General features: G+C 31.7%; 1 protein-coding gene across 5 annotated transcripts in view; it reads right to left on the bottom strand.

The window, feature by feature from the left end:
* Positions 1–4,588: 4,588 nt before the first annotated feature.
* The window catches only part of LOC143231916 (semaphorin-2A-like), a 165,348-nt gene continuing 156,025 nt past the window's right edge, over positions 4,589–13,911 (bottom strand). For all 5 annotated transcript variants that reach the window (XM_076466747.1, XM_076466751.1, XM_076466748.1 and 2 more), the window contains 4 exons: positions 13,850–13,896; positions 12,687–12,968; positions 11,937–12,046; positions 4,589–9,752 (listed from right to left, as the gene is read on the bottom strand). In XM_076466747.1, the coding sequence (XP_076322862.1) occupies positions 9,696–9,752; positions 11,937–12,046; positions 12,687–12,968; positions 13,850–13,896 (496 nt within the window). In that variant the 3' untranslated portion in view covers positions 4,589–9,695. The remainder of the gene's footprint in view (positions 9,753–11,936; positions 12,047–12,686; positions 12,969–13,849; positions 13,897–13,911) is intronic.

The following is a 13,911-nucleotide window of genomic DNA, read 5'->3' as shown; positions in this document are numbered from 1 at the left end:
GCTAAGGCTTTGGAGCTTCTATCAGTAAAGAATAGCTTCGGCTTGTTTATTTTTTTAGTTCTGCGCAAAGCTACCTACAAGCTATCTGCTTTTGCCGTCTCTCATCTAGAAGTGATAGATTACAGGGAAGACAATTAGTCAACATCACCCACTATCAACTCTTAAGCTACTCTTATACCAACGAATGGTTGACTTAACACTCACATAATAACGCCCCTACGGTTAAAAGGGCGATTATGGTGTTATTGGTATTCGAACCCACAACCCTCAAATTGTGAGTCGAGCACCCCTTACTACCAGGCCAAGTCAGGCTCCTCTATTACAAAACAATGTATTGATTCTTTATTGCTTTTAAAGATTCTGAAAATACTTAAAACATCATTCACATAAAATCACTTTGTTTTCTTTGAATAAGAGAAAAAATCCTGAAAAGGCAACTGCTGAAATATGGACTTGAGGAAAAGAAAAAGAATCTATTGTTACTTGAAACATCCATATTGTTCTTGATATAAATTAGTTTAATCTGAGACAAAATAGTTTTTTTTAACATTAGACCCTACAACTATTACCACAGCAAAATAATTATAGGATTGTTATTGTACAGTGGCGGCGCCAGGATATTTTCGATTGGGGGGGGGGGGGGGCTGAGGTAAACTGTGGAGGGGCTTCTCAAAATGCAAAATGATCTCACAGAGGACACAACATGGCTAAATGCATCATAGTTTTGACCTATATGGGACGCATGACACATACTTCCGTCTTAATGAAGACGTTGAGTTCTACAGATCTGTGTCTCTTTGATGTTAATTGTTAAGCAACAACGACGATTGTGTTTTCCATATTTTATGAATATATGTAGGTAACAATATTGGGGGGCTGAGAGGTTTCGGCTCATTTTTGGGAGCTCAAGCCCCCCCCCTGGCGCCACCATTGTTATTGCAACTACCTGATTTTAAGGTAAAGCAGCATTATTATAAAATGTTGGTTAAGAGTAAATGGATCTTGCCAGAATTGAATTTGGAAGTGGTTATATAAAAAGGTCGTATCTCTAAGAAAACCATCTCTGGGATTTTTGAAAGGATCAGTAACGTTTGTGTATAACATAATGTTCTATCTTTCTACGCAGGGGCCCGGCATGGCCAGGTGGGATAAGGCGTTTGATTCGTAATCTGAAGGTCGCGGATTCGAATCCCCGTTGCACCAAAAATATTTGCCCTTTCAGCCGTGGGAGCGTTATAAAGTTACAGTCAATCCCACTATTTCTTGGTTAAAGAATAGCCCAAGAGTTGGCGGTGGGTGGTGATGACTAGCTGCCTTTCCTATAGTCTTACACTGCTAAATTAGAGACGGCTAGCGCAGGTAGCCCTTGTGCAGCTTTGCGCGAAATTCCCAAACAAAAGTGTTACTGATGCCGAAACTTATTTGAGCTGCTTTGTTGTTTTTACATTTACAAGTAATTTTTTTCTTTCTCAATAGGCGCAGATAGCCTAGATGCTTTGCGCCATAAAACACCAAACCAACCAAATAATCTTTTTCAATAAGATGTCAACTTCACACGGCTGAGTACCTCTACATTTTTGTTGTTGGAGAATTTCATCCCTGTATCTACTTAAATTTTTAGCTTTGGTTGTTTTGAGTCTAACAGTACCGAATGTACGTTTTTAGGGTTAAAATAGCGTAAGAGTTAGCGGAGGATATTGTTGACTATCTTCTCTCAGTCTAGTTTTTTAATTCAAGATCAAGAACAGATAACCCTTGTGTAACTTTGCATGAACTTTCGAAACTAAGAAATAATCCATAAAGAAACTCAACATGTTCTGGTGTTTAGAGCACTCGACTCGTAATTTGAGGGTCGCTGGGTCGAATCTCTGTCACACCAAACATGCTCGTCTCCTTAGCCGTGGCGGTATTATAATGTGTCGATCGGTCCCACTATTCGTTGATAAAAGAGTAGCCCAAGAGTTAGTGGTGTGTGGTGATGATTAGCTGCTTTCCATCTAGTCTTACAGTGCTAAATTAGGGGCGGCTAGGTGTTATATGGAACAAAGCAGTTAAGCTATCTGGCAGGGACGACTATCGCAGACAGCTGTCGTGTAGCTTTGCACGAAATTCCAAAAACAAACTTGGTAAAAAGAGTAAATTACTTGTAGAATTCAGATTTTATTCGCATAGGTATTTCTTAATTTAATTGAAGATACAAATTCACATCATATACTCTTCAGTAAGCGTTCACCAGTTTTCTTTACCTCACATTTGTGTCAAAGCAGTTCTCCCAGAATTAGTAAGTTTCAAGACAGTTTTCTTGATATCAGAAACAAGTATTTTCCCCTGTTTATTATTATCGCAAATATAAAAACAAATTTCCAATTAATATAATATTTAGTTTTAGGCGCTGTAAAAAGAAAAATGTGCAAATTTTATGTCACAAGAACTATTTTCACTTATTCTTTCTTGTGTTTATAAAAAATTTTTTTTAACAAAGGGACAAAAGAATCACAATCGTTGGTTAAACTTCATTACCTACTCAAACATATGACTGTAATTTGTATAACATACACTTTAATAAGTTTATACCATGAGGATTCAAAGCTTTGCACAATATATAGTTGAGTTAGAACTTGCCATTGAGCAAAGAACAATCATAATACATTGGATAAAAAGATATTTAACGTAAGGTGAGCCCCCAGTAGCACAGCAGTATGTTTTCGGACTTAAAGTGCTAAAAACCGAGGTTTGACACCCAGGATGAACAGGGCACAGATAGACCATTGTGTAGCTTTGTGCTTAATTTCAAACACACACACACACTGAGACTGACAAGCAAATGGCTCCAAGTTCTTTTGAGTGTAAGCCTACACTATCATCATTCAATATCACCTTGATAGTTGTCTTGGTCTTATGTTCTCATCTACATGTGGTCTACATGGATTTTATTCGTTAATTGATGTTTGCTTCAACATACCTAAATTTAAGCAAGTGGTGGCAGGTTATCTAGGTTCATCCCACTAGAACATAATCATTGCAAGAAAGTTTAATGTAAGCTGTTATTCTAAATTATTATTGCAAGTCTAGTTCTGTGATACTGATGTACAATTGTTAGATTAAGCTTTAACTGAAGTTGCTTTAGCAAATTTTGTTGCCTGATATAAACTACCTCTATGTTTATTAAGAGATATGAATATGAAGTAATAACCATATTATTGTTAATCTCAAATGTTGCTGTGAAAATTATTTACTTTAAAAAACTTAGAGGAACACTCTTAAAATAGTCCTAAAACTTGCACCTAAATACAATTCACATGCTATATGCATATGTTACCCACCCTGATAAAGGAGAGCAAACTTGTTTTGGTACATTTCATATGATACCAACTCTGGAAAGGCAGGATCCATACTTCATATTTAGATTTAACCATAATTTTGTGTTTCTGTTCCAATTTAATTGTATAACAGTTACCGATGATGACAGAAGTTTTTTTATAGAATTGCACAGACTGTTAAAGGTATTCATATGTTTGAAATGAGACAGACAAATGGCAAAACATTTTGCTTTTGGTTTACAGTGGGGAAGGCAACTGACCTGTATACTTGACAACCTGGACAAAATTGTGGAAGTTACACTATGCAATGACCACTATTTTGCACAACTTGGCAGTTAATAATTTACAGTTTCTTGCTTATGGACTTTTAAGACTAGAATTGGAGGTACTGTTTGAACTGAAGTGATTCACAATGACCATTCGGGAGAAGTACATTAAACAACAGATATGCTTCAGCCTCAAGATATTTTAACAGCACTTAATGGCTCATTAAATTTCATGAAAATTACTAGAATTAACATAATGCTACTGGATGCTCATATTTTTCACAGAGTTAAGATTTCATGTCTGCATCAGTGATCAAAACAATTAAGTTTTGAGAGCCAGAAATGAATGATGTGTTTCGTGCAACATTGCTGAATGTGGTCTTTTCAGTGGCAATCCAAATATGTTGTAAGGATAGATCGGTGTTAATGAACTTACAGGTTTGTTTGTGTTTCTGAATGGTGGGTTTTGTGCCCAACAGTATGTTAATATGATATTGTATAATCTCTCACAAGAGTTAACTTTCTTTAGTATCATATTTAGGACTATTTCATGACTTCTGTAGTTTCCTAATAAGAAACTGTAGAAACCATGAAATAGCCAGCTAGATTTTCTGATACAAGTTCAATATAATAACCCTAAGACATCTTTAGACACTGCTAATGTGTACAATAGATCAAAATGAAAATGGGAAAAGATGCAGCAATCATTACAATTAAAGTAGGACCCAGACATGACATTTTTCTTTCTTGACAAATATCAGTTATTTCAGAAAAGTTAATTCAGTTGGATAGGAAGGTGTCCATATTTCATGGGTTGTAATAAGCAGTATATTGCCTATGATAATAAATTGTTAAGAATATTCAATGCTTTTAAAATATATTCAAATTTCAGCTCTACTCTTTCAATGTCAGCATGAACTTGCTTTTCTTCTAGAAAATTTTGATGGTTGAAATGTATATTGTGGCTTGTATGTCATAATTAACAGTGAAAAAAAAATTAAAGACTGTATTTGAACTTTTTAATTAAATTATTCCACGAGTACAAAGATTTCTGAAATCATGAGTAATGAAAAGAAAACAGTTTTACTGTACAAAATATTTTACAGTAAAAACATTACAAAACAAGAATTCACAAGATGTACTTCTTCATTTATCATTTAGTTAATTTTAGGTCACATAAAGACACAATACACCTACATATATATATAATTTCAGAGGTGACAAATCAACACATTAACCTCACCATACATCATTACTCTGAGGCAGTATGATTGCTTCATAAACTCAACAGGAATGTATATTAAAAAAAAAAAAAAAAAAAGACAAAAGCCCAATAATTCTAGCACATTATTTTGGGCTTAGGATACCCTGATTTTGTACAGCATCTGCTGTGTGTTGTAAGAACCTCATTTTTACAAGAAAGTTACATTAATTGGTGCATTTAATCCAAGATTTGTTCTCTATATAGATTAAAATACAACAAAAAATTTGTGATTCAGTGTAAAATATAAATAAAAACAGTTATTGTTTATATACATATATAGATATACACACACAATTATGTCAGTCATGTTATTTTTGGATTTGAAATTACAGCAGCTTTTACAAAAAACACCATTTTTTTCTTTATCACTTTGTTAGAAAGTAATTTGTATTACATTTAAAAACTACAGGGAGCTATTTTTTGCATGGAATATATATACATACTGTTTTAAATTCAGATAGAAATTTTGTTCAGTTTTTATAGGCCACAATTATTTTACGGTTGCAGAAACATAATGAAAGAGATTAGATTATTTAAAGAAATGTATTTTATTATGAAACATGCTAAAGTCATTATTATATTATTAGATCTTAAAATCTTACAGAAAATCTTTGTGATCTGTAGTAACTTCAGCAGCTACAGAGTGTATTGATTTTACTGTGACAAAGTTATATCACATGATAGTTAAAACCTGTGATAAAAACTGCGTGGTAAGAATACAAATTATACTCATATTTAATAATATTTGATCCATATCAAAATAAAGAGAATAAAGCGTTGGGTGCTTTGTTGTACTCCACGTGACCTGTATAATTCTTTGTTGTACTCCACAGGACCTGTATAATTCTTTGTTGTACTCTACAGGACCTGTATAATTCTTTGTTGTACTTCACAGGACCTGTATAATTCTTTGTTGTACTTCACAGGACCTGTATAATTCTTTGTTGTACTCCACAGGACCTGTAATATTCTTTGTTGTACTCCACAGGACCTGTATAATTCTTTGTTGTACTCCACAGGACCTGTATAATTCTTTCAGTTTTTAGCCACCCTTCAAAAATTATACTAGACCTCCATAAGTTAAGAGTTAAAGTTTCAGGCAATATTTATAATATTGGTACTCATGATTCTCTTCTTAGTTTTGAGATTGTATTCTGCAATTGTTAGAGAATATAATTCAGAGATTATACAATCTTGCAATTTCTAATCCTGAATTAAAAATGTGAACTGTTTTCTGTCAATTATTACATGTAGATACTGCAAGCAAAAAGTGTCTGGAAGGATAAAGCTGAAAGTGAATTATGGTTTTCAGAAATACACATATTGAATGCAGGTAGAAATTAAAGGGTTCAGAGCATTCTTTCCTAGAAAAGATTCACAATTAACATGGCCACATGTGCCTGTTTTAATTCACTGGGGCTAAGATATGCTAGAAAATATGGAATTAATTTGAAAATGAATAGTTTTAATGACCAATGCACATGACCTTTTATTTTTGCCTTGGTCTCTTACCTTTTTAATTCTTTACCCTGAGCTGTAGAATTAATCTCATAATTTATCTGTTTATAACAAAGCATTATTTTGGATAAAAACTCAATTTAGAATGGTAAAATTGTAAGTTGAAATTGGGGGTGGTGCATCTAAGAACTAAGATACAACACACAAGACTAATAAACTTGTTCTATCAGTGAAGTTTAGTTACATTGATTGAACAATAAAAACTGTTATTTGGAAAGATTATTATGATATTTATCATAGAAAAAAATGCACAAATATTAGTAACTGAAAACATTTCATAGCATAAACACTTTGAATAAGAAGTTACCTTTAGTTCTTATAATATACAATCATGACCTTGTTTTATAACTACTTTCTAGCCAGGTCTTATTGATATAAAGAGGTAGCCTAACATAAGACTAGTTCTCACAGTTATTTATGTGCCTGAGATAAAACATTATGAATAAGTATAGAGTTTTAAATGCTTTTTTAGGATCTTTAATAACTGACCATATCAATGGTTGAATTCAAATTACCAGAAAAACCAAATTGGATTTATTTAAAAAAAATAATATTGCAGTAGTGAGTTAAACAATATACAAACAAAGTGTAAGAATTTTTCTGTTTTACAACTTCATAAGTCATCAGTGTCACTATTAATTAAATAACTGAGACTTAATATCACAAATATATTAACTATTAATTAAATATCTGAGACTTGATATCACAAATCTATTAACTGTTATTCTGCCTTTTTCTTTTTAAAATAAGGTTTCATTCTTTCTTTACATCATGTATTAAACATTGCAAGAGTTTTATGGAGCATTTATTTTATGTCGGTGTTGTTTTCTTTGGCTCATATTTCGATGCTTCAAGCTGGTATTTTTACATATTTTAAAGTTTTCAGTTCTACCATCTTTCATGGCTTCAGACATTCTGTAAGTTACTTTTGTCTCATTGTTTTTCTTATGTCATGTACTTTCAAGGGTCAAACTTCCTGTGAATCAAATTCTATCATTCTTCAATCTCATCATCTTCTATTTTTTTATTTTCCACAAAATTTCTGCAAGATACTTTGTTTTATTTCTCAAGGATTTCTTTCTATTTTTTTCCACTGTTCAATCACTTTTACTTGTCAGTGATTTCATCATAAGACACAAAGGTCCTTTTCATACTGATCCATAATTAATGTGGTGAGAATCCTTTGTGACTCTTTATCTCTCTTATATGTTACAAGATCTAATTTTTTCTCTGTATTGTATGTGCCACTTTGTAAGTTATACTGATGGTTGCTTTATAAGTCTCAAAACTAATAAATTATGTTCCTCGGAATCTGAAGACTCTTTGGCAATTCATTAATATACAAATACAACTGCAACAACACGTACACTGTACGGAATATTCAGTATTACTTTCACATACACACCTTTTTGACTTAAAGGAATAAATACAAAGGTGAGTGAAGTATTTTTTAATTGAAGCATTATGGGAAATGTTGCGAGATGTTCCTTTATAATCAGTGTTTCTTTCTGAAGTTAGTAATCTTCACACAAGTAAGATTCAGGTTCTGGAAAATAAGGGTTGTGAAGCATTTCTTAATTATTCAATCACTTAGTACATAAAGATGGTAATAAACACCTGCTTCTCTTATTGATATGTTCAGAAGATAACTTCCAAATACAGTACACATACTTTGTTATTTCCTCTTATCCAAATACTATAGTGACTTTATCTACATAAAAATTACAAATAAAGCTTTTTTTCATCCAAACATAGACAAATGGAAACTAGCATTATAATAATTCATCAGGTAAAGTGGTAACTAACTATAGCAGGTTCCCTCATTAGTAGAAACTGTATGGTAACTTATAATGAAATGGTAACTACAGGAAGTATGTTTTACTGATTCAAATCATGTTGCAACTGTCAGTTGTAACATCTATTTGGTCATTAGAACAGGTTTCTCTTTTTAATATAAACTGCAAAGTAACTGTGAATGAAACATAACTGCAACAGAATTCTATTATTAATACAAACTGCATGGCAGCAAGATCAGGTTTCTCTTATGCTTATGGGTACAAATTAGTTGGTTACTTTCACCACAGAATGGCAATGAAAATATGTTTTGTTTTAGTAAATGAACATAAGAGAAAAAAACCTAGTACAGCAGACTTCTTCTGATGGCCCAGTCATTAGAGCAAATCTACAGAGAAAATGATAGGTGTTCTCATAACAATAACAGGTGCTATCTTAGTGATCCAAAAACTACGATTACTTTTTGTACAGAATGACCACAAAAGCAGAAAATGTTAGCACTATTATAACTTGTTTCTGACAATAATAACTAAACAAAGCTTTCCTCTTGATTCAAATAATATTGTAACTTGTTACTGACAATAATAAATAAACAAAGCTTTGCTCTTGATTCAAATAATATTGTAACTTGTTTTTGATAATAATAACTAAACAAAGCTTTCCTCTTGATTCAAACAATATTGTAACTTGTTTCTTACAATAATAACTAAACAAAGCTATCCTTTTGATTCAAACACTGTTATAACTTGTTGCTGACCATAATAGCTAAACCAGGTCCTACTCTTTATTCAAATAGTGGTTTTCACAGAAACTGATAGCTACATCAAATTTCTCATAATAGAAATACTATTTTTATATTTCGAACAACATTTATTTCCCAGATTTTAGTAAATCAAAATATTATGATAATATTTCAAAAGATATTTACTTCCTAGTTTTTAGTGTATTTTAAACACTGTCATTCTAACAAAGAAAATGGCATATTTATGTTACTTCTATATTTTAATTAAAAATCATAACTGCTTTATTCAAAATATATTTGTCATTTGTTTTTAATATTAAGCCACTGCCATCTTAATCCTACAAAATTAAAATAAAATATGGGTCTACAGTGATTAAATTTACTAGTCAAGTTAACCCTATCCTTAAGATAGCAAATGAAAACCATTTTTGTTGGTTCAAGAAGATATATCTGAAAAGCAAAAAGAGATTGCAGTATCAGCACTCTGGGACTTCAGTATCACTCTTCTATCTTGCATGTTTGGCAACATTTTCTGGTTAATATCAAAATTGATTTAATGCCATAGTAAATTAAATAACTTTGAGCTGGATTTCTCATTGAATATAAACAATGAGACTTTACAAAGAAGACTATTAGTAAAGTCCTCGAAAAAAAAGTTCCAAGAATGCACAAATACGTACACAGCTCATCACAGTTACAAGATAGACACTGTACAAGACCCTGTAGCTGCTAGCACAGTTCATGTAACATCTAGATCTAAACACTACCAATAAAAACAATAAAGTCTTTCTTCATAGAGATGGAGTTCTTTGATAGGTAACGTCATTTGGATGTGACCTTTGACATTTCTGGAAAATAACAATAAATAACTTGAATTACATCTATCATTGTATAAATAACTCTTATAATTTATTCACAAATTCATACTTTGACAATGGTACACAGTAAGTAACAAAGGTCAGAATAATGAAAAAACTCGTTTTTAAGGTATTTTAACAGTACTGCTGCTATCAAACTCCAATGAGTTAAGAACCTTGGTAAAATCTACGAGAGTTGAGCTTGTAGAGAACATTAATTTGGAATTAAACGTGCATGAGTGTGGTTCAGACTGCCCATGCCATAACCTTTTACAGAGTGCTATTTAACATGATATTGTGTATTTAATGTCAACATTATCAAATATTCAATCTACCCGAGACTCTTGATTTCGTGGCCATAGAGGAGAGTAAACCTCAGAGCCAACGTAAAACGATCCTGAGACAAATGTTGGTTTGGAGGTTCCAAAGGTTGAGCAAATGCATTATGCAAGTAAGATAAAGGTATTTATATTTTTCACACGAATACCACCATGTACTCTCACCTGTCAATCTATGTAAGACTGATGTTCTTAATTTATGGACACGAGTTCAAATACTTTTGCAAAACATCTGCTATTTTGTGTGCAACAGGCCTGTACATTTAAGTAAAAGCTTGTAAAAATTTGTAAAAATACATGCAGTAAATTTGGAATTATAATTACCTTGTATATATTTCGTTAATAGTTAAAAAGCAATCCTGGGTCTTAGATTCTTCAAAAAAAAATAAATACACACAGTTTGACAAATTAATGTTTTATTGATGAAGCTTCCAGCAATAGCATTTCATCTAATTTTTAGAGTTGTTTTTATGTGGATAAATAGTTTGCAAGTTTCTCAATTTCATTAAGTTGATATAATTGAAAGATATTCATGATATCTTCCACTAGTTCTTATTTTCTCTTTGTTTGGTCTCAATTAATATTGTGTGAGCACCATTAAATACGGTGAAGTAAAACATGCATCACTTGAAAGTAATCCTGTATCCCCTTCTCTTTAAATATATATATGTCTTCAAATAAAATAATAAACAAATACAGGAAATAAAAGACACATAATTTGTTGAATTAGTGTATTATACAAAATGTTTTGAGTAATACACTTCATCTGGTTATGAGGTGTAATAGAACAAATATAAAGTGGAAAAATATTTTGCAACTGCCTTAAACTGACTAAGTTTATTTAATTGACAGATACTAGATCTAAAAACTTATGTTAAATATTTCAGCCAATTAAGTTTGTATTTAAATCTATGCACCATAATTTTCCTGTTAATTCATATATATTTGTTGGCAGGGGCATAGATCCTGGGGGGATGGAGGGTATACATCTCCCCTTTCATTTTAGGTAAGGGGTATGGTGCATACAATTATCCCCCACCTACAGTTTGGTCTGTTGAATTGTTTTATTGCATCACAGGCCTACAAATAATTGTTTGTTTGTTTTTGTGATTCTTGTGTTTTTACCAATCGAATTACATAATCAGGTCTAGATGTAGGCTTTTTTAGTAGCTGAAATGTACATCTTTAATGTAGGCGTGCTTCTAAGCTTTTTGATCTAAGCAATAGTTTGTATCAGTCAGTAGGCCTAAGTATACATGCAAGTATCGTGGCAACAAGATTACTCTGTGACTGCATGTTTACAGCTTTTAGGTTCACGTAATCAGAGATTACCAATTTGCAAATTGAACAGTCCACATAAGTGGTTGAAAAAATCATCCCCCCATCGGGTGTAAAAAATCAATGCCCCTATTTGTTGGTATTTTATTGGTTAAATAACACATGGATGTTGAAGACAGCTTTATTTCTCTAACAGAGTGGTTGGACTTTCAGATGTTGTGGAAGCAGTAAATTTATGTGATTTTAAAAGACAACTTGTTAAGTATATGAATAATAAAAGCTGGTTTTAAATTTTCATTTATTTATTAATATTTTATTTTTTAATTTATTTATTAACAGGTTTAGTTTAGATAATGGAGCAGCTGAGATTGACCCAAACATTATGTTAATTGATCTAGCACCATAATAATTAATAAAATAAGTAAAAAATTAATTTTATATATTCATATAAATAACAAATTTTAAGTAATTACTCAACAAATTTGCATATTAAATCAATAAAATCATCAGGGAATGATTAGAGATATAATCATGTATATACATCAACATGAATGCTTACAGCTTGTTTGTTCTGCCATGTTTTCATAGCCATTTTGTATTTTTCAAATTCATGACACCAGTCTGAGTATATTTTCTTGTAATCATTTTCTGATGGGGCACTGCAAGTCTCTGTTAAAATACAGTAGATAGATATATTATTCATTTGCACTTCTGTTTAGTAAATATAAGAACTTGGATGCTGGGAGAATATGATGAATTAGGCTAGCTTAGTAAGATTTTCATGTGTCAACTTATAATTCCAATAACTCTAAAAACAATTGATTAAAAGTTTATTTAATTAATCTTCACTCACTTATTAAGTAATTTATCTATAATGAACAATATGTTTAAAATAATGAAAATCTATTGATTTAAATTGATTTGTTTTGAATTTTGCGCAAAGCTATACGAGGGCTATCTGCACTAGCTGTCCCTAATTTAGCAGTGTAAGACTAGAGGGAAGGCCACTAGTGATCACCACCCACCGCCAACTCTTTTATCAACAAATAGTGTGATTGACCATCACATTATAATGCCCCCACAGTTGAAAGGGCGAGCATGTTTGGTGTGGTGGGGATTTGAACCAGTGACCCTAGGATTATGAGTTGAGTGCCTTAACCACCCAGCCATGCTGGGCCCTAATTTAAAGAAAACTTTGTTTCCATGATTACTAAAACACACTTTTATAACATGGTAATTAATGAGCATGTAAAACGTGCTTTACTTTTATATTTATACAGCTATAACAAATTTTAAAAACAGCACTTACTGGAATCAACTGTCACATTGTAATTACACAAAATGTTATTCTTCAGTTTGCACTCATAGTGTCCACTATCATGACCAGTCACTGACATAATTACCAGTCCATGGTCTGAAGTTAAAAGATATTTATTTCGATGAGGTTTGATCAGACGAGTGCCTTTCTCATGACTATAATGAATCCACTGAAGTTTTCCAATACTTAATTTATCCATCTCGTGAGAGTGGATTGTACAACCAAGATGTACACTCTGTCCCCAGTACACATGAAGAATCTTTTTTTTCTCACCTGCATGTTAAACAAAAAAAAAGATGGGTGTATTTTATTTATAGGACATATGTGTTCCTGACATTATGTTTTCTGTCATTGCATACATTTACGTACAACAATAAATTCACTAAATGAATTGTAATCAAATAGTGAACTGTTGACATAAAGACACACTGATTTAAACTTGATTTCTGCTTGTTTTTTTATAAATATTGGTTACAATAAATGCAGAACAAAATTACTTTGGCCATGAACATAAAACATTGATGTAATGCATGTTGTACTGCTAAAGTTATTAAATGTTGACAGATTTGCAGTGGCCTATTGTTGAAATAAATTATAACCAGTTTATGAAGATTTGAACAAAATTTCTATGAAATATTATGAAAAACACAACTTTCTCATGCTGCATTTAAAAACAATATATAAAATACACTGCAGGAAGCTGTAGAAAAAACCTGTACTTAGTATATTAGCGTTTATATAGAAAGTAATTTTCCTTTGTGTCTACCAAGAGGTCTGAGCAGTTATACACAGTGTATTTTTGATAAACAAATAATATCACTGCCTTCATACTGCTACCAGAAACTGGTAAGTAATTAATGTTATGTAAAAATATTGCTCTTTGTGTTAAAAACTGAATAAGGAATTCAAATAAAATTAAAGCTTCTTCAAAAAACCTTATTATCCTATAATTATTAGAAAGGTTCTTTATTATTACCAACAGAGGAAGAAATATTTAACTTCTTAGTGACATGTTGGATGAGTGATGTTTACTCAATATGTTCTTGTCAGTTAAGTTTCTCAGTCAGAAAATAATATGGTGAGTTTAGTATTTATTAATTAGAAATAAGTAAGTTTGAAAATGTAAAAATCAACTAGTAATAGGTCCCACTTACAATTTTCACAAATCTGAGGAGTGGCATTGGTGACATCTTGTAGGAGTCTAAAGAGGAGAAAA

This window comes from Tachypleus tridentatus, chromosome 11 (assembly GCF_004210375.1).
Source record: "Tachypleus tridentatus isolate NWPU-2018 chromosome 11, ASM421037v1, whole genome shotgun sequence".
Classification (NCBI taxonomy): Eukaryota; Metazoa; Arthropoda; class Merostomata; order Xiphosura; family Limulidae; genus Tachypleus; species Tachypleus tridentatus.
Note: the sequence above shows the minus strand (reverse complement) of the source record. Positions and strands in the feature narration are given on the sequence as shown.